Source organism: Marmota flaviventris, chromosome 14, assembly GCF_047511675.1.
Source record: "Marmota flaviventris isolate mMarFla1 chromosome 14, mMarFla1.hap1, whole genome shotgun sequence".
Classification (NCBI taxonomy): domain Eukaryota; kingdom Metazoa; phylum Chordata; class Mammalia; order Rodentia; family Sciuridae; genus Marmota; species Marmota flaviventris.
Genome location: NC_092511.1, coordinates 93,156,923 through 93,176,615, shown reverse-complemented (window position 1 = coordinate 93,176,615; position 19,693 = coordinate 93,156,923). Strand labels below are relative to the sequence as shown.

The 19,693-nt window shown below is 39.6% G+C and overlaps 1 protein-coding gene across 1 annotated transcript in view; it reads left to right on the top strand.

The window, feature by feature from the left end:
* Positions 1-18,319, top strand: part of Slc9a4 (solute carrier family 9 member A4) — a 54,182-nt gene extending 35,863 nt beyond the window's left edge. Inside the window, exons 8-12 of the mRNA XM_027951834.2 lie at positions 572-733; positions 6,955-7,051; positions 12,100-12,231; positions 12,966-13,053; positions 17,964-18,319. Of these exons, the coding sequence (XP_027807635.2) occupies positions 572-733; positions 6,955-7,051; positions 12,100-12,231; positions 12,966-13,053; positions 17,964-18,319 (835 nt within the window). The remainder of the gene's footprint in view (positions 1-571; positions 734-6,954; positions 7,052-12,099; positions 12,232-12,965; positions 13,054-17,963) is intronic.
* The last annotated feature ends 1,374 nt before the right edge of the window (positions 18,320-19,693 follow it).

Below are 19,693 nucleotides of genomic sequence, written 5' to 3'. Positions count from 1 at the left end.
CCATCAGTCTCTAGCCATTTCAGAGTCTCCATCATTCAGACTGTTTGGACATATGTGGGATTTTTTTTTCTCCCCCTTAATTGTCAAGATTCAAAATTATCTGCAACATAATAGGGCAAAACTGCTATAACTACAGGGACATTTACCCTTACTGGGTTCTGGCTGAATAGGGCAGTATTACTGTAAGCGCAACAGCTGCTCTTAGGAGCTATTAGAATGGAACACTTGTTCAAAAGCCTCAGCCCCCTCATTTCTTCTCTTACAATTGATGCTGAGCTGGGCTGGGCCTCTCCCTCTCCTCTTATGCACACTTTTTGCCCTGATTATGGCTTGTCCTTTTCTTTTTGTTTAGTTGATTTTTCAATGTATTCAGGGCAGTCAGCCATTCTTTCTTTATTGAAAAAATGCAGAAGTACTATGAATGTAAAAAAAAAAAAAAAGTGTTCAAATTCTATGAATTCCAGGCACTGATGTTTTTCAGAATGAAGTTAAATAGTAGTTTAAGAAAAAAACGTGTACTCAGAAAACACATGGAGATTAAAGATTCCAAAATGTTGTTTTTCATTTTTAGGTTCAAAAAGTTTGATCATAGATATTTACGGAAAATCCTAATCCGAAAGAACCAGCCAAAATCAAGCATCGTTTCTTTGTACAAGAAGCTGGAAATGAAACAAGCTATTGAGATGGTAGAGACTGGGATTCTGAGTTCTACAGCTTTTTCCATATCCAATCAGTAAGACATATCTGTTTTTTTTTTTTTTTTTTGATCCAGACTTTCATTGTCCAAATTCCAGGGAGCACTAACTGATGGTTCCCTTTAGAGGTAATACTGGAGGGAAGAGGCAAAAAGATGAGTGTGTTAGTCAGCTTCCTGTTACTGTAACAAATGCCCGAGATAATTTGCTTATAAAGAGAAAATGTTTTGGAGATTTCGGTCCGTGAATGATTGACTAAATTCCTTTTGGGCCTGTGGTGAAATGGCCCATTATGGCAGCAGTATATGGCCAAATGGTTTACTTCATGGCAGAGACTTAAAAGAGAAGAAGAGGTAGTAGTTGGGGTTCTAGGATCTCCTTCAAAGTCAGGACCCCAAAGGCCTGAACACCTCACTTCTTAAAGGTTGCAAACCTCTTAATAGCACCATAGTCTATAGATGAAGCCTTTAACACATGGTCTTTTGGGACACTGACCTAAACCACAGCAGTGAGGACGAATCATACAAAACTAAGACTGAAACCTTGGCATGTTGTGGCTTAGTCCAGAGTCAATATATATATCACTTTGTTTTTGAGAAAAATTACTTTCTAGCAAAAATTGCCTCTTTAGGGGCTGGGATTGTGTAGAGCACTTGCTTAGCACGTGCTAGGCCCTGGGTTCGATCTTCATCACTACATAAAAATAAATAAATAAAATAAAGGTATTGTGTCCAACTACAATTGAAAAATAAATATTAAAAAAATTGCCCCCTTATACAATATCTTCCTTTGGGAGGGAGCAAGTACATTTATAGAATGGCAGCGTGTGGTATAAGATTTTCTCTTTTTTCCTCTTGACCAGCAGTCTCTGTTCTTTAAACCCCATTCATGATTCTGCCCTTCTTACCACTGTGTTTTTTCTCCTTCCCATAATTCATTTATCTACCTCTCTTATGTGAGGAGAGACATGTTGCCTCTCTGAGATGCTAACCTGGGCTTGGGGATGTATGTATTAGCTTTGTGTCACTACAGTGAAATACCGGACCCAGGCTATTTATGGAGTAAAGAGATGTTAGTCTTGGCTCACAGCTTGGGAAGGTTCAAGTCCTAGGTCTGGTGGCTGCATTAGTTTGGGCCCCTGGTGACAGTAGCATACCACAGCAAGGGTACATGTAAAAGCAAGGGCTCACGTCGCAAACCAATGAACAGAGAAAAGAAGAAACTGGGGTCTCACAAACCCCTTTGAGGTCACACCCTCAATAACCTAAAAACCTCTAACTAGACTCTGCGTTTTGAAAGTCCTCAGGGCTCTCCCTTTATCAACACCCTGGCCTTCGGGTGACATTCATCCAAGCCACAAAGGGTTGAGTGGTGGTAGCAAAGAGGGTGCTGGTCAGTTGACTGTTTAAAGAGAAAGCTGCATTGGCAGTTGTGTCTAAGGCAAAGGTCATTGTGAGACTGTGAGACTAGCTTGGAGCAGGAGCAGATCACTGGCTGGCTTCCTGACAAAAAAGGACCGTAGGCGGCTGAGGTGGAGGCGGTGTGGGCAGAGGTGGTACCTGCGTATAATTCCATCATTACAGGATGATTTTTTTGAAACAAGGTGTTTCTCTTGGACCATGTGCTAACCAATTGTCCCAACAGCTGGCTAGACATTTTAAAAATCGGCTTTACCTCTCTGATATTTAACGAGAGTTCCTTCAATGTCACAAGAATTAATTCACCTCCTGAAGATGTTCAGTTTTCTTCCAAGGAATGACTTATGAATTGGGAAAATTGATCACTTTATATATTTAGGGAAAGGGACACTAACCCCTCTATCCTGTCTTCAGCAGATAAAAACACTTGATCATGAGCTCACTGACATTCTCACATTAGAAAAGCAAGTTGAGAGAAAAGCTAAAAATAGTTAGCCACAAAACTGTCACTGATGCTTGAGTGTGATTTCTCAGACAACACCTTCCTCCCTAACCTGCTAATGAATCAGAAACACCATTTCCTTCATAATGTGGCCTGAGAAAAATCTAAACTAGATTCCCTGAGGATAGCAGTATAAACAGAAAGCTTTCTGCCTTAGTGAGATTGTTTTTGTGGCTTGTTTGTTTTTGTGGGTGCTTCTCATTGCACGGCTTTAAGGAAGCTTCTGATACCAAAAGGGGAAAGTGCTGACAAATATTTACTGGCAAAGCTGGACTGGGCCCGAGTGGAACCGGAAGCAACAGGAAAAAATCAGGAATGCTGATCCTGTTTTCATTAAAAATGTTGATACTTTATTCATTAAAGATTTTTTTCCTGCATTTTCTACAATATTGCATTCAAACCTTACTTAATGATTATTTACCCCTTACACTTGGTACCTTAGCTCCAGTGCTGCTTATTAGGCACCTATTGCGTATCATGCATGGTAAAAGAAGACTTAGACTCTGCTGTTGTGGACACTATCCTCTAGCAGGGTCATGACATTCATTTTTTCCAAAAACTGTGCAATGTGCAATCATCAATGATAGGGAGCTATGCTAGTATGTGAGAGGAGAGGTGAGCGTGCTGGCCTCCTGGCATGTAACCTGCTCACTGAAGGATGAACTGGAGTTAATGCAGGGGTAGGGGAGGGCTGGACAGCTCCAGGCAGTTAGACCATTAGCAACTTCCTCTATTGCATTGCTCTCCATTTATATGAGCACTTGGTCTAGGAATGTAGGGGCACTTATCTCAAATGAGAATCAGTCTGTCATGTGCTAAAATGTATTTTGAATCTCTATATTATGTTGGCCATAAGCAACTGCCCCACATTCAAGGGGATTTTAAACCAACTTTATTTAGAGTCGCCTCCCAATCCATTTCCCCCGATTCAATTAATTCTTCAGATATTGATTCCAGATTAGAAAGGGAATCTTACAGGTAAGAAATGTTTTTCTACTACTATATCCCCAACTAGCTAATTAACTGAGGTGAGAGAGGGGATTTTTTTTTAAGCTGATATCTAATACAGGTTTAGATTTAAATTGCATTTATTTGATCTCATCAGAAATCTGTAGGACATCAAGCAAAAAGGAACTTCCCTCCTGAGATCAAAGCGGCTAATTTCTTCATAAACAAACCTTCAAACAATAATAGGAAAAAGAAGTGTGTACTCAGCTCGCTTTTTAGTAATCTGTATGAGATGATAACAACAAAATGCTCATATATTTTTTTTCTTTAGAAGTTTAAGCAATTGTTCTACAAAAGGTTGAGATTTCGAAATTCTGTGACCTTCAGGAGAATGTTACCACCAGGGTTGTCCACAGGACAGTTCAGATGACACTGATTCTATGAAACCACATTGCTGCTACGTTGTTCAAATATCAAACCTACTCTATGGAATAGGCAGAATGCATACTTTCATTATTATTTCATTATTATTTTACTCATGAGTGATAAGCTATTTGAAATTCTTAGAGGACAAGAAGCTCCAAATGATTAAAAATGTTGAAGCTTTAGAAATATCTTGATTAATATCATAGGCGCATTAAAATATTTATAAATTTATTGCCATAACAAGACTGCAACTATACGGCCTCATCGTATTATATTTTAGAACTCCCAAGTAATTTTAACGTGTCATCTGTTTTTAAAGCATAAAATAGTTCCACTGTAATTGAAGAACTTTTTTAACTGATCCCACTTTGAAAGAGTGCACCATTTCTGAATTCTTGTGGCAATTCTGGGATATAGATTCTGATGTGATATTTCACTCCCAGAATTGAAAGTGATATTACAGGGAGTGAAGTCATCTTCTCATCCATGCTTCGTTTATTCTAAATGCTAGTCATCTAGGTGGTCTCAATAAAAAGACTCAAAAAAAAAAAAAAAAACTGAAGGTAGCCTGGTGCACAGAGTAGCTGATGGTGTGTATGTGTTGGCTTCCAGCCACACTCTTCCCATGGAATTCAGGGCTACACTATTAAAAGTTCATGTATTTTTCTAAACAAACAGGATATAATATTTGATCTTTGGGAATTCATATTGGGGAATGGATATAAAATCTTCTAGATTCCAGTTGAATTAAAGCTACCTTTTATATTACAATGGCATTTGAGAAAAAAAGAGTTAGTTGGGCCTGGAGGTAACTAAGTGGTAAAGCACTTGGTAGGGCATGCATGAGGTCCTTGGTTCAATCCCTGGTGACAGACACACACACATACACACACACACACACACACACACACACAAGTGAAACTTGCATTCAAATACATCTGGATGGAGGTTTTCCTAGTTTGATTTTAGGAACCATGAAATTACCACAGAACTTTTATTTAAGGTGACGGGGATTTCCTTTATGGACAATAAGTGAATTTTCCAGGGTCAAGAGTCTTAGAGTTTGTCATTTGAATCTTTTGACCCAGACATCTTTGTCCACTCGGTTTTTCTAAGGATTGTGTCTTTCCTGTGCTTGTGATGTGAACATCTCAGGAATAATTTTATTAACAAAGTGTCCAAAAAAAAAAAAAAAAAAAAACCTCCAGGCATCACCCCACTCAAGTTGGCCACACCTCCATTTGCCACTGCGGCTTCTCATTGTGGAGTCCAGGAGAGGCCCTACCTTTGAGACACCCTAACTACTCATTCCAGCCCACAGCCTGAATGAGCTTAATTAAGTCTGCTCCTTCCTAAAGTGGCCAATTACACAGCGGGGAAAATGCCAGCATAACTCTATTGCTGTATCAAGTTTCACTTTATCATTTCCTTTATCATTGTTTTTTTTTTTTTTTTTCCTATTTGTCTGTTTTATTATGAACGTAGAAAATGGAACTGTTTGGCTAGCTGGTGTTTCTGTTTAGCCATATGTTACACCCACCATAATGAAGGAATGTGTTCAGATTATGAGGGTGTGTGAGTGTACCTAATTCAAAATAAATTTTATTTGAAGGACATTTACACAGTAGGGTTCAAATGCCCTGATAATAATGTTTAGATCACCAAGGCTGGTAACGGAATATCAATAGAGGTAACATTTGCAGCTTTAGATTTCGCCCTATCTTAGGATAGGGAACCTCTGATTTCAATAATTCTGTAGAAAGGGCATTAGTCAATGTACAGAAAGGATGGCTAAATAAAATCCTGGCATGAGGTGATGTCTGGTATCCAAGTCCTTTAAAATCTCCTTCCAATTGCATGTTACATTTTAAATATCCTTAAAATTTATGACCACATAGATACTAATTTGGGGGGGAAAATGCCTAACTATGGCCTGTATTGGAACTAATCATTACTCATCTCTGAGATCAATTAACCTAGAAACATATGAAAGCAGATATTAAAGCCATCAGTGCCCTTACGTATTTACTATAGCGGCAGCTAGAAATAGCAAACATGGAGTCAAGTAACAATTAGGGTTCATAGAAAGATAGGAAGGAAGGTGGAGATATTAAAAGGAAGTCGTAGCTTGTTCTTTCTTTTGCTTGCTTGCTTCCTTCCTTCAATAAATACATACTACTCACGTAATAAAAAGTTTTGAAAAAATTACTGCCAGTAGATTGTAATCAAATACACTTGTCACATGTGGATTCTTCCCATAGCAATGTTGTGACTTGAAATCCCCAGAGGACAATTGCTCATTGACTGCTAACCTGGGCATAACCTGGATTTTAAACTCTTTCGGGGGTTCATAGTGCCCAGTGTCTCAAAGCAGACTGACCTTCATGGTGTGAAGAGTTTGATTCCCTTTGTTAAATGCGATTCTAGTTTTCTTTATTTTAACCAAAATAAAAATCTCTGAAGGTCCGATTCTAAGATAAATGTACCACCCTTGCAGCTTTAATATTTCTTAGGTCAGTGCTACTCAGAATATGTCATGTGGATGGTGTGGGTCTGTGAAATGTTTGTCACCCTGTCCATAATGAGATTAAATACAGAACTAACAAAGAGTCAAACTTTGAGTCATTTTATAAAACATTTGGATTGCATTTTATGGTATCCTTTTCTATTAATTGATTTTTATTGTATGTTACAAACATGTTAATTTGTAACAGAGTGGCAGGGGAAAAATTACTTGGTTGTCACCTTAAATCTACATAAGAGCTCTGAGGAATTCTTTTTTGAAGCTTCAAGACTCATATTCTGACATTTCAAATCAATTCATTAATACCAATAAAAAAAAACTTATGTATAAAGGGGTTCTGAAACTTAGGGTCATCAATCGTATGGGGCACCCTGGTGTTTATGTGGTATCTCTTGCCAAGATTTGAGAATAATGTTCCTCTTTCTCTAATGATGTTTCCAGGGCCCAGAGGATACAAGGAATTAAAAGACTTTCCCCTGAAGATGTGGAGTCCATGAGGGACATCCTGACTCGCAACATGTACCAAGTTCGACAAAGGGTGTGTATGAGTCATCTGCCTCATTGCTGTTGCCTGTCCTGGGAACCATGCCTTCAGGAACCTGCTCTTGTTCGCATGTCCTCTCTAAAGCAGCCACTTAGAACAAGTTCTCTCTGCTCAGTCTGGAGAACAGAAAGTTAATTGTCATGTTTCTGCTACAAAGTTGGCACCTGTAGCATAAAAAGAAATGCAAACCTAGTTGCTGTCTCTAGGGGTCAGGCTGCCCCAGCCTTGCAGCCTGGAGTTTTCCAGAACCATCAGGTCTCCCTGTCCTCCAAGGGCAGATAAGCAGTCAAGCTCATGCACCACACCAAAGACAGATGGCACCAGGGCACTGAAGATAGCAGAGCTGCCTCAGTGGTTTCAGCTACAATAAAAGAAAGTCAAAGTCATTTAGAATATTGAAACAATAATGCTGAAGACCAGAAAAAAAAGCAAGAAAGGTATTAAGCATCTTATTTTTCAGTTTTGGAAATAGGTATGGAATCTGTAGTAGATGTCAGTCGCTAGACCAATGTACATGCAAGAATATTTCTGAGGGCAATGAATGAGACAGTCCTAAGAACTTTTGGCTGAATTAAATGACAGATATGCTGACATCATCCATTTAAGAGTTATTTTACTTTATTTTCAAAATCTGAAGACTTAATCGTCCATCCTGATTCTTGGGTACGATCGTAATAACCACATATGTCCATTGTGAGGGCCTTCGTCTTTCTTTATAGATGATAATCTTAATCGAATAAAAAAATCATAAAATCAAAGCTCTTCATTTCAAGTAGAAGGCACAGAAATTAGTGAAGTTGATGGTCTGACTTATGAAAGGTCCCCAAACCAATCCAAGTTCAGAGCTTAGGTCTTCTGACCTCCTGCCCAATACTCTTTCCATGATATCAGACTTACAATCCAGTAAAAGTGAAGGTCTTCTGGCCTCCTGTCCATGGTGAGGGGGCTGTGTCAGTGAAAGGCTGCAGCCCAGCTGAGGGAATGTAGGTCACCATCAAGAGAGCTGCTTGAATTTCACTGCCTTCAGATCTTTCCAAGTGAAACTGTTTCAGTAAGAAAATCGCATCCTGCCTTAGATCAATAGATAAGAACTTCCTCCTAGTGAGAGCCAAAGGGTGTATATAAGCACCACCAGGTACCTGGTGCCCAGCTTTCCCCCCATGTTGATGAAGCGATAGAGAAATGGATGTGGAGATCCTGAATTCCAACCCATGCTAAACAGTTTCACCACCCATCCTCTTCACTTGGGGCAGGATCCCAGGTAGCCCCCTTCCTTCTTTTTTTAAATTTCCTCCTCCGTCTGGCCTCCGGAGTTCTCCCTTTTAATTGAAGTGGCATCTTTCTTCCTTAATTCCCCCAATTTGAGTACACTGACTGCTTTTCACCTACAGGATTTAGACATGAGCACCATGGGAATCCAGTGAGGAAAACATAATTGATCAACAGGGAGGTGACAGCTAGGAGATTCCTTTTGGCCTTCTCTTTCAGTACTTTGGTGAGTGAGGCTCACCAATCCCACCCCTTCTTGGCTTTCCTTTCTAACTCCAGCTTTACCAGGGTCATGAGAATCTTCTCTTCTACATGGATGATGATGATGATGATGATGATGATGATGATGATGCTTTTGTTCTCTTGAAGGGAAAATTCATCATAGAAATGTAACCCAGGACAACTATACTTTGTCTAGTAAGAAATCTACATTTTTGCTGAGGGATATAAAGAATATGTAGAAGCCCTCTGAGGTCCTCCAGGCTGGGTAATAGGTCCAGGCCTGGTGACGGGAGTGTTCCTCACTGTCCAAGTCTTGGAAGAGTCTGTCCTGGGAGTTAGGAGTCATTTGGGGGCAGCTCCAGAATGAGTGCAGGGTTTCACTCTAGGTGATCGTCGTCATAGACGGTTGATATGGGCTGTATCTCCAGCCAACACCTGTTTGAAGTCTGTCCCTCTGGCACATTCAGGATGGAATCTACATGAGCAGGGAAGTGGAGGGACCTCTGGAAATTCCCAGTGGGACCACCACACAGGAAGCTCTCAGGAATGCAAGGGAATGGAATTTGGAAAACACTTCTTCCAAATATCTTTGAGAAGAACCTCCTTAGACCTAAGGACAGGTCAAAGGTTGATCTGCAGTTCCTGGGGTGGCCTATGGGGTCAGGTTACTTTCAGAGTTTCTGCATATTTTTTTAAAGGACAACAGCAATTCGTTCAATTTCTGTTCTGTACGGCAAATAGTTTAGACACATCTGTATTGGGCCAGGCATTAGGAACACTGAACTGAATAAGACAGAGTTCTTTCTCTCATTTAGGACTCAAGGTTTAATGGGAAATTTAGGACTTTAACCACTTACCATCAGCTTCACAAGAGGGCAGAAATGGAGGGAGAAGAAGGAAAAAACTGGCATGTATATTATATGCATAGAAATTCTGTGATCCCTGCAAAAGACCAAATAGACAAGGCTCATGGTTGGTGAGGCAAAATGGAAGAGCCAATGTTCAAATGTTGAAGTGCAGCCTCCTCCTAGGTCTGGGCATAGGAATTCCTAGTAGGAACATATGTATACATTCAGGTTTGTATGACTTTAACATTGATGGAAAATTATAAAACTTTGTCTCAACATTCTGGAGTTTTAATGTTTAAATACTTTTTCTGTTAGTGTCCATATCATTCATTATGTTTTATATTTCAGTGTATAAAATGCTCTTAGGTTAAGGTCTGTCCTTAAAGGTGATGGCTAAGAATCCATATTTTCAATTGTCATCACAATTCAATATTTTGGCCAAATTCTTGTTAGATTAGTTAGCTTATCCAAAGTGGCTGATAAAGAGTGTCTATGGGGAGAGGAGCAAAGTCAACTTTTCCCCTTGTTCCTTTGGCCTTCAATTTGTACCTTGCCTTGTGGAAATCCTTACAGATAATCATCTATTTTGTGAGGTTTCGTCCAGTTAATATATAATCAAAACCACAAGTCTACTCAACTGGCTGCATATCCACTAACACACAAATAAGAAACTGAAAACCAATAGAACGCATGGGGACACTGTCGCCAAACTCTCCCCACTAGGGACACCATTTTCTGTTTTGGCAGGAAACTTGACTATGTCTGGATGAATTGAGGGCCCACTATAAACCCATGCATTAAGTTCGAATGAGGCTTAATCCCTTTTGTACATTTTGGATAAAAACCAACAGAAATGGAGGCATCAGTATTTTCTTTCTGCACCCCGTGTATCACCTGGTGGTACCCTTGTGTGGGTACACTCCACCTAAGGGACACAAGGTCTGCAGGATCAAGTCTCCGCTCCTTGAGAGGTTCTTGGTGGCCTGTCCCACCCCTGTGACCTCTGCAGTCTCGTCTCTCACTACCCTTGGAGTGATGCACTTGGTTCTCATGGTTACAAACCATTTCCTTCTCTTTTCCAGTAGCCCCCCTATTTCTCCCTCCAAGTCTGTTCATGGCCCTTGTCATACACAGGCCCTGTATTTGTTCTTTCTGGAACTTCCTCCTAGGATAACACTCTCTCATCTTTCAATGCATGCCCTAGAGCAATGAACCTGTCACATCCAAGCCTCATCAAGCACCTATTGCCTGTACTCTACGAATCCCAGGTGATCCCAACCATGTGTCACTTACACAGGCACATAGAATTATATCCTTGTTAACTTGATTCCTCTGGAGACTGGAAGCCTTATAAAGCCCAGGATCCTAGTTCTTATTTACATTTTGATACAAGAGATTGAACCCAGGGGTGCTTAACCACTGAACCACATCCCCAGCCACAACCTTTTTTTTTTTTTTTATTATGAGATAGCATTTTGCCAAGTTGCTTAGGGCCTTGCTAAGTTGCTGAGACTGGCTTTGAACTTGCAGGCCTACTGCCTTATCCTCCCTAGCTGCTGGGATTACAGGCGTGCACTACCATATCCGGCTTCCAATTCATTGGTAAAAGGCTATGCCTTCTGTGTCATCTGGATGATAGAATGTCTGCTCTATTGCAGTTGAATTGATTATTCCTTTAGAGATAACACTTGCAGTCCCAATTCCATCATGCAGCAGGACTTTGTGGTTTATCAGTGCACACAGTATGTCACCGACTAGCCCCCCCCAAAAGTGGTCATGCACTGATGAACCTCAAGGTAGCAGCAAGGGAGAAAAGGAGTCTCAGCTGTTCGTATTGCAAACATCTGTTTAAGCACCAATGTTGGCCTCTGATCCATGACAAATATTTCCTGGTCTTGGGTAAGAACAAGGAAGAAATTTATCATGAAGATAAATTAACTGAATTTGAAGGACTGTGCTTTATCTTTTTTGGTTGTTGTTGTTGTTTTATATATATATATATATATATATATATATATATATTAGTTATAGGTGAACACAATATCTTATTTTTATTTTTATGTGGTGCAGAGGATCAAACCCAGTGCCTCAAGCATGCGAGGCGAGCGCTCTCCCTCTGAGCCACAACTTCAGCCCTGTTCTTTATCTTAAAGTATGTCTTTCCTACTAATTTTGGTTAAAAGATCTCTTCCTTCCTGAATTTATGATAATAGTGATTGGTAGAAATTATTCGATTTTGGGGGGTATTTTTCCATAATTGGCAAATTTTTTAAAAAATAGCAACCTTCTAGAAATTTCTAAAGTAGTACTTATATCTTTCTTATCTATGAAATTCAAATGCCTAGGAACCACTGGCCCATCACAATAACATAAAATAAAATTAAAATATGCACACACATGCCCACACAACCTGAGAAAGAGAAAGCATGCATGGGGCAGCCAGGTCTGAGGGTACCTCAGGTTAGAACAGCTGAGAAAGGCTTGGATGCAGCCTAAGCTCTGCCCCCAAGGACAGTAGCCACAGGTTACAGATTTTTCTCAGGGCCCAGGCTTGCTTACCTGCAAGGGAAGCAATTCTCGGCCAAGCTTCTCTGTGCCTACCTGCTCTACCTGTCTCAGGTGTGTGATGTGTCCGTGGCCTCCTGGGGCCGGAAATTGCACTGGAGAAGTTCTTACCTATTGGATTTTCCATTCTCTCTGCAGACCCCATCCTACAACAAATACAACCTCAAACCCCAAACAAGCGAGAAGCAGGCTAAAGAGATTCTCATCCGACGTCAGAACACCTTGAGAGAAAGCATGAGGAAAGGTCACAGCCTGCCCTGGGCAAAGCCGGTGCGTGGGGACATTCCTTCAGTCTGCACATGTTAATCAACTCCTCAGTTGAGCCACCATTGATACTGAAACTAACCTTGCTGCCAGGGAGGGACACCAAGCAACCTCTGCTTTCTGTCCAGGTGACCGGAGGCACCTGCCCATGAGGTTTATGGGAGTGAACTGCCCTCCACAGGAGGTCAGTGACTGCCACATGGACCCTGTGCTGAGGGTCTAGACTCAGGCCCCACAAAGGACAGATACTGAGCATGCCAGGGGTCCTCTTTGGACCAGCACCTCTGGCCCTCCCAGGAGGACACAGGGAAGAGTTTGTTCTTGCTGAGACCCTGGGGCCTAATTGTCACATCCCCACTGCACCTAAGACCACATCAGACAATCTTTTTAGGATTTCTGGGTGGAATTGAGACTAAAATAGACCCTAATCTCAGTGGGGTTGATGGAAATAAGATTCAGAGGTTCACAGCAGTCAGTTATATGACAAAAAGGAACATATTTTAATCTGAAGTTTTGAAATATGCAAAGTGCTCCTTATATTAAAAAGTGGAGTGATTACTATAATACTATTTATACATAGAGAAGATGGAAGTTCTCTGCTTTCTTCAAACAGAAGTGACTGAAAGCCAGTAATGTAACCCAGGTACTGCAGTGTGGGTCTGTCCTCTGCTTTATTGGCTATAGGAAGGTCTTAATTGCAAAAGCTCATTCCACTTTTTATTTCTACTTGTTACCCACAGGCTGGCACCAAAAACATCCGCTACCTCTCGGTTCCCTACAGCAACCTGCAGCCACCAGAGAGGGACACAAGAGCTCCTGAGTCCTCAGGTAACCTGCATGTGTGGCCACTTTCTTTTCCTGTAGAGAGTCAGTTGGTAAATACAGTGGGATTTGCAGACCAGGAAGCAAAATCATGAATATTATGAAGGTACCTATGGGACAAGAAAAAGAAGAAAACTTGCTTTATAGATAAAATTCATAATTTGTTTATGGATACTGAAATTTAAATTTTACTTCATTTTTTTATTTGTTATGAACAATTATCTTTGTTTCGTTTTTTTCCAGCCATTTAAAAATTTGGCGATGATTTATAGCTCATGGTTCCCACAGAAAGAGACAGCAGACCAGATATAGACCCAGGGTAGTTGACCTCTGTTTTAAAGAAACATAAAAGGTGCATTTTACTGAAGTTGTGGGCTTCACCCACAATTTAAATATGAGCAGAATTCTCCAAAGTTGCTTAATCTTTACTGAAATAACTTAAAATTTACTGATTAAAGGTTTCTCTTAAGTGGAATTCTTAGAATTATTGAAGCTACTTATTATTCTAACAAAAGCCAAGTTGCTATTTAAAATGTGAATAAAATGGTTTTCTATTAGTAAAAGGAGACATACGATATATACCATATGCTATATTATGTGTGTTGATTTTCCTAAAATATTAAGCCTTAAAATCATATTGGTACATGAATATGTAACAACAAATCCCATCATATGTACAACTATAATGTATCAATAAAAATGTAGAAAAAGAAAAATCATATTGGAAATCAAGTAAACTAAGTTTGCAGGATTGTAGAATTACATCTTTAAGAAGTAAATGCAATTATTATTTAAACTGATAAATTCTCTAATTTAAAGAGATGCTTCTTGTAAAATCAAAGTCAAGCAGTAGAGAAAATGCATAGTGAGGAAAGTTAAAAGCACTTGAAACCCTAACACCCAGATATAAGTGCCATAACCAATTTGGTTGGCATTCTTCCATTATTCTCTCTATGCCACCCTGACCCCTAGATCAACCCTATCTGATTTTTAAAAAATTTACAAGAACACAGCATCACATTATACATAAAATCAAATATTAGTCATGCTTTGATATGTCATAAATTGTTGGTTTATTCAACAGTATTGGAGACAGATTTCCATGTCAATAGCTATGAATCTAGTACTCATTTTAATGACTAAATAATAGTTATTAGAAGCATTACAGCTTATTCAGTTAATTTCTAATTAGTAACCAGTTAAGATATTTCTAATTTTTAATAACTAATAAGCACTGATATATTATAAGCACTTTATATCACTTGTGATTGACTTTTACATACATAACCAAATAGTTCCTTGCTGTAAGTAAAATTTTGAGGTCAAAAATCAAATACATTTAAATTTTTTTGTGTTATTTTATTTTTGATTGACACATTACAATTATAATTGTACATTACATACATTACCTAAACAATCATCCCAAACGATTATATCACTAATCACAACAGTCTGTGAGAATGGTCTTTTCAAAACACCTTTATCATCACTGAGATGTGTCAAATTTGTGAGTAATCTACATCTGGAAGGGTAAATTTATACCGTCTATTTAATTTTCATATGAATCTCTGATCTTCAGCGAGGTTAAATATCTTCCATATTTTTGGAGATGACTGCCTTTCTTTTTTTTTTAAAGAGAGAGAGAATATTTTAATATTTATTTTTTAGTTTTCAGTGGACACACATCTTTATTTTTTATTTTTATGTGGTGCTGAGGATGGAACCCAGCACCCTGTGCATGCCAGGCAAGCGTGTTACCGCTTGAGCCACATCCCCAGCCCATGACTGCCTTTCTTTGGGGAAATTTTCTGTGTATGCCTTTGTCCATTTTTTCCCCCTTTGGTTGCTGATTTTTTTAACCCTTTGTCCCATTGTCCCAGATTTTAGAATACCTAGAAAAACTTAGTATCATTAAAAATATGTCACACAGTTATATAATAATAATATTTTTATAAGAATATTAATTAAAATAATAACATATCTATGCTTTCAATTATGATCTTCAATCTATTTGACTGCACCTTTGCAAATTGTGTTGAAATAGTCACAGAATTATAAAACTTGGGATTGATGGGGTTAAATGAAGTTGAAGAACTCTCTAAAAAAACGGATACAGAAAATTAAGAAATGATTCCTGCATTTTTTCCCATTGAGAACATTAATAGCTTATTTTTTCCCATTTAAGCTTCAATCATCTGAAATTGATTTTGTGTGAGGACTAAGGTAGAGATGAACTTCAGATCGCTTCAAGGGCTGTGCTTCTATCCCAGCACCACATTTCCTCCAAGATAACATGTGGCCTTTGTTTTACCGAAGTCATGAACCCTGCAGGGAGCTTTGGGCACTCAATTCTGTTTCACTGATCTGGTTTTCTATTCCCAGACTACACTCTAGTAACTAATATTATTTGATATTATCAAAGGGCTATCCCACAAACAAAGGGTAGCAAAAAACCAAAACAAACAAAAAACCCATAAAAACCAAAAGAGCACCAAATATAGAGTGTTTAATAGATTGACTTTAAAATAACTTCATGGTGCAAATAACCCAGTGCTATTTTTGTAATTTGTTTAAATAGAAAATAAAAAAGTCTTACAGTTATTTCTTATGCGATGAACATCAATATCACATGACTCTAGTAGCAGAGACGACTACAAAGCAGACTTAAATTTTAAATAAGCATTACAAAAAAAAAGTAGAAAGGTAAAGAAATATTATACTTTGCAAAACAGTGTTTTATTTTTTATTAGTTTTATTATAGTTTTTTATTAGTTTTTTTATAGTTTTTATTCCAGAAGTCATGGGTTATATGACATTGGGAAATATGTTTATATTATTCCCTAGATTAATAGGTCAGAGGATCCTGTCCTGTCAATAGATGCCTCCAGGAAATGGCATCTACTCAATTTCAGTAAAGACCATCAAATGTCTGGAAATTTTATACAGGGCTGTCTTAGCCTATTTTCTTTTACTATAACACAACACCTGAGACTAGATAATTTATAAAGGAAAGAGATTTATTTAGCTTATGGTACTAGAGGCAAGGAAGTCCAAGATCACGTACGTGGCCTCTAGTAAGGTCCTCATCGTGTATCATAACATGGTGGATGACATCATATGGGGGCAGTGCCTGTGAGAATGTGGCATCACATGGTGAGCAGACACATGCAGAAGAGAGGGAGGGGACAAAGGAGCTGTCTCACTTTATAACAATCTGCTTTTCAGAGAACTAATTCTGTCTTCTGAAAAAGATGTGAATACCACCTAAATTCTTGACCCCCTCCACACTGTCACATTGAGAATTCAGCATCAACACAAGCTTTAGTGGGGACAAACCACATTCAAACTATTAGCAAGGTCCTATATGAAGAAAAAATACAATTCAATTTCTTCACTGTTGTTTGTACTCAGTAAAGAAGAAGGTAATATCGGCAGCACCCACCTGCAAAAGTTCTGCCTGGAAGTGAAGTCAGTCAGGCACAGAGAAGGTACACACGTGAACAGGCACATAGAGCTGTTAGAACAGGGCTTGGAACCAACTAGGTGTGTACGAAAAATTAGGCCTTAGTGCTACTATTGAGGAGCATTAAGGAAGACTCCACCTGGTTAGAGACAGGTGTTCCTGGAAGAAAGCCAACACCTCAAAATGCCAGTTTTTTAATGAATTAACATAGACGTGGAATGAAATCTTAGTCCCAGTGAGTTTTCTTTTCTCCCATGTACTCAAGTGGTTCTAAGTGTCGTCATCTAATTGAGATTGGCCAAACTAGAAATCTGAGAAGTAGCGAAGTGGGATTGTGTTATCAGTTATGCTTCATAAGTTTTTAATAATTACAATGACAATCAAGGGGAGGCGGAGGTCATCCTCAGTGGGCAGCTAGGCATGGTTGACCACTGGAATCCACTCTTCTCTCCAAACGTGCAGTCTTTCTGCAGCAGGAAGAGGTCAGGGAACAACCTGAGGCCCTCTAGCAAGACCTCAGCGCTGACTGTCCCCTAGGAGGCCGTCCCTGCACCAGGGAGCCTGAGACTCAGGGAGTATTTTCCGTCCTAGCCCTTCCCGTGCCCTCTAGCATCAGGATATCCCTTGTTCTGATGTCTGGGAGCTCCAAGCTGACGTGGGGGGCTCCACTCACTCTCCTAAGGTCCATTTGCCTTGGGGCTCACTGGGATTTCTAAGAAGAGAGGTCTCACCTTGAAACCCCTGGCATGTCCTGAGGCTGCTGAAAACTCCTATGAACCTGTGAACCAGGGAATGTGGAAAACCTCTGGAGATGAATGGTGGTGATGATTATGCAAAAATATAATTACTCTTGATGCCGTACACAAAAATGGTTATTCTAAATGATTAAAATGTGCCATACACAAAAATGGTTATTCTAAATGATTAAAATGGTTAATTTTTTTGTTATGTATATATTACCACAAATTTATTTGGGGGAGGGTCCTGGGGATTGAACCCAGGGGCACCCAACCACCAAGCCATATTCCCAGCCTTTATTTTTTTAAAATTTTTTAATACCTTTATTTTATTTATTTATGTTTATGTGGTGCTGAGGATCGAACCCAGGGCCTCGCACTTGCTAGGCAAGCGCTCTACCACTGAGCGCTGAGCCACAATCCCAGCCCCTCCTTTAAAATTTTTATTAATTTTATTTATTTTTATTTAGAGACAGGGTCTCACTGAGTTGCTTAGGGCCTCACTAAACAGCTGAGGCTGGCTTTGAGCTTGCAGTCTTCCTGCCTCAGCCTCAGGAGCTGCTGGGATTAGAGGCATGCGCCACCAGGCCTGGTGATTTCCTTCTGTTGTTTTTAAATAAGGAGCACAAGTGGGGTTGCACTGAGTTTTTGTCATCTGGATGCGAAGTCTTAACTCTGATCAAGTCTTCTACCTCCTCCTCCTGACATTTTCCTAGATGACGATGGGAGTGGCTCAGAATTCCCACCCATCACTTTCAGCGCACCCTCTGGGACAGGGATGCTCCAGGAAAGGCGACGGACACAAGAAAGGATCCCGATGAGGAATTTACACAGAGGAGGGAGGGCATTGCACTTCGGTCACGAAGGGAACGGCAGCCAGGAAGAGCTCACGGGCAGAGGCAGGAGGGCAGTCTTAAGGCCCAGGCCTCTGTTCCATGCCGTCGATGAGGAATATGAATCTGGAGAGGAGGCAGAGGGTCCGGCCTCAGCTGCTGGATCCAGATGGACAGCCGAGCCAGGACACAACCGGGGACACCACGAGTCCCAAAGTCCTTTGCTCCAAAGAAAATAGTTCTACAGTTCCCAAGGTCACTTCTGTGATGTTGAAGGCCATCTTCCTTTTACTGTGAAGGGGTTTTCAGATTTCAGAAGACAGCTAATGAGTTTTTTTTTAAGCTATTGGACCCATGTCTATAGGAAGCAGAAGATTTTTTTATAGGACTGGGAGCAAACCTGAAAGCTGAGCCACATCTTTGGCCAATGTCCGTTGCAGATGAATTTGTTGAGAGTGATAGAAATCCATTACCCAGGAATTGGTCTCTAAGAATTTCCTAAGGACATTCTATCAAGACTACTTGATCTATGTTCTATATTGAGATGTAAGTGTGATTGGTCAGTAATCTAATTAACTATATGCATGTGTAACTTATAATCAAAGTAGAACTAAAGGGGTCTTTGAAGCCACCTGGCTCAATCCCTGAGTTTACAGATAAGGACACCTTGACCAAGGTCCCATAATGAGCTGTCCTTTCTCCCACGTGAAGGGATTCTGTTTTGATTTTGATATTCAATATACAATAATTACATTTCAAAGGAGAGGTAACATTTGTTATAATGTTGATGTACTTATTCAGTAATAGTGATAGGTATGACTGAAATAATGGATATGTCTATTTTATAATTAGAATATTGATGTAAAACAAAGATTAGAAACACAATGGCTGCAAACAGTTTAATAACAATGACATGAATAACAGGTATTTATTAGGAATACATTGGTGGGGTGTGATATTTTGCTCTAGAGTTTGGAATTGTTCTTCAATTTAACTTGACCTTGACCTTGACCTTGAGTCTCTTACTTCAGCTCACCAATTTTACCAGACTACTCTGTCTTTCCTCCTTGCTTCCTCTTCCTTTCTCCTTCCCTCTTTTCTGCTTGGCCATTTGTATTTAGGAAGCACTTTAAAGTGTTAAATAATGTGCCAAATGACCAGTGTGTGACAGTCAACTCAATATCCTCCCACCATTACTGTCTTTGCCAACTGATTTAATCCTACACATCAGTAGGATTAAATGCTCCCAGATCCCTAGACTTTCTTTGGGCCCATAACCCCTAGGTGCCCTCTGTTCCTTTGTATATGTCAATAGAATATACATTATCTGTGAATTATGTTTGTACAGATACATGAATAATACTTATTATGGTGGCCCATGGCTCAGTGGTCAAGGGAGCATAGTTTCTTCATGTTAACTTTATCCATTTATCAGTTGTGACTTCTATTTCTTGGCGTTTTTTCTCTTACCAGTTATGGGTGTCTCCAACATGGTAGATGACTACACGGGGTGCTAATGATCACACTGCAGAACTGGGAAGGGTGTTAGAAAAGGTGTCGTCAAGCGATCTTATTTTCCAGATGTGGAAAATGAGACCCTGAGATGTTACATG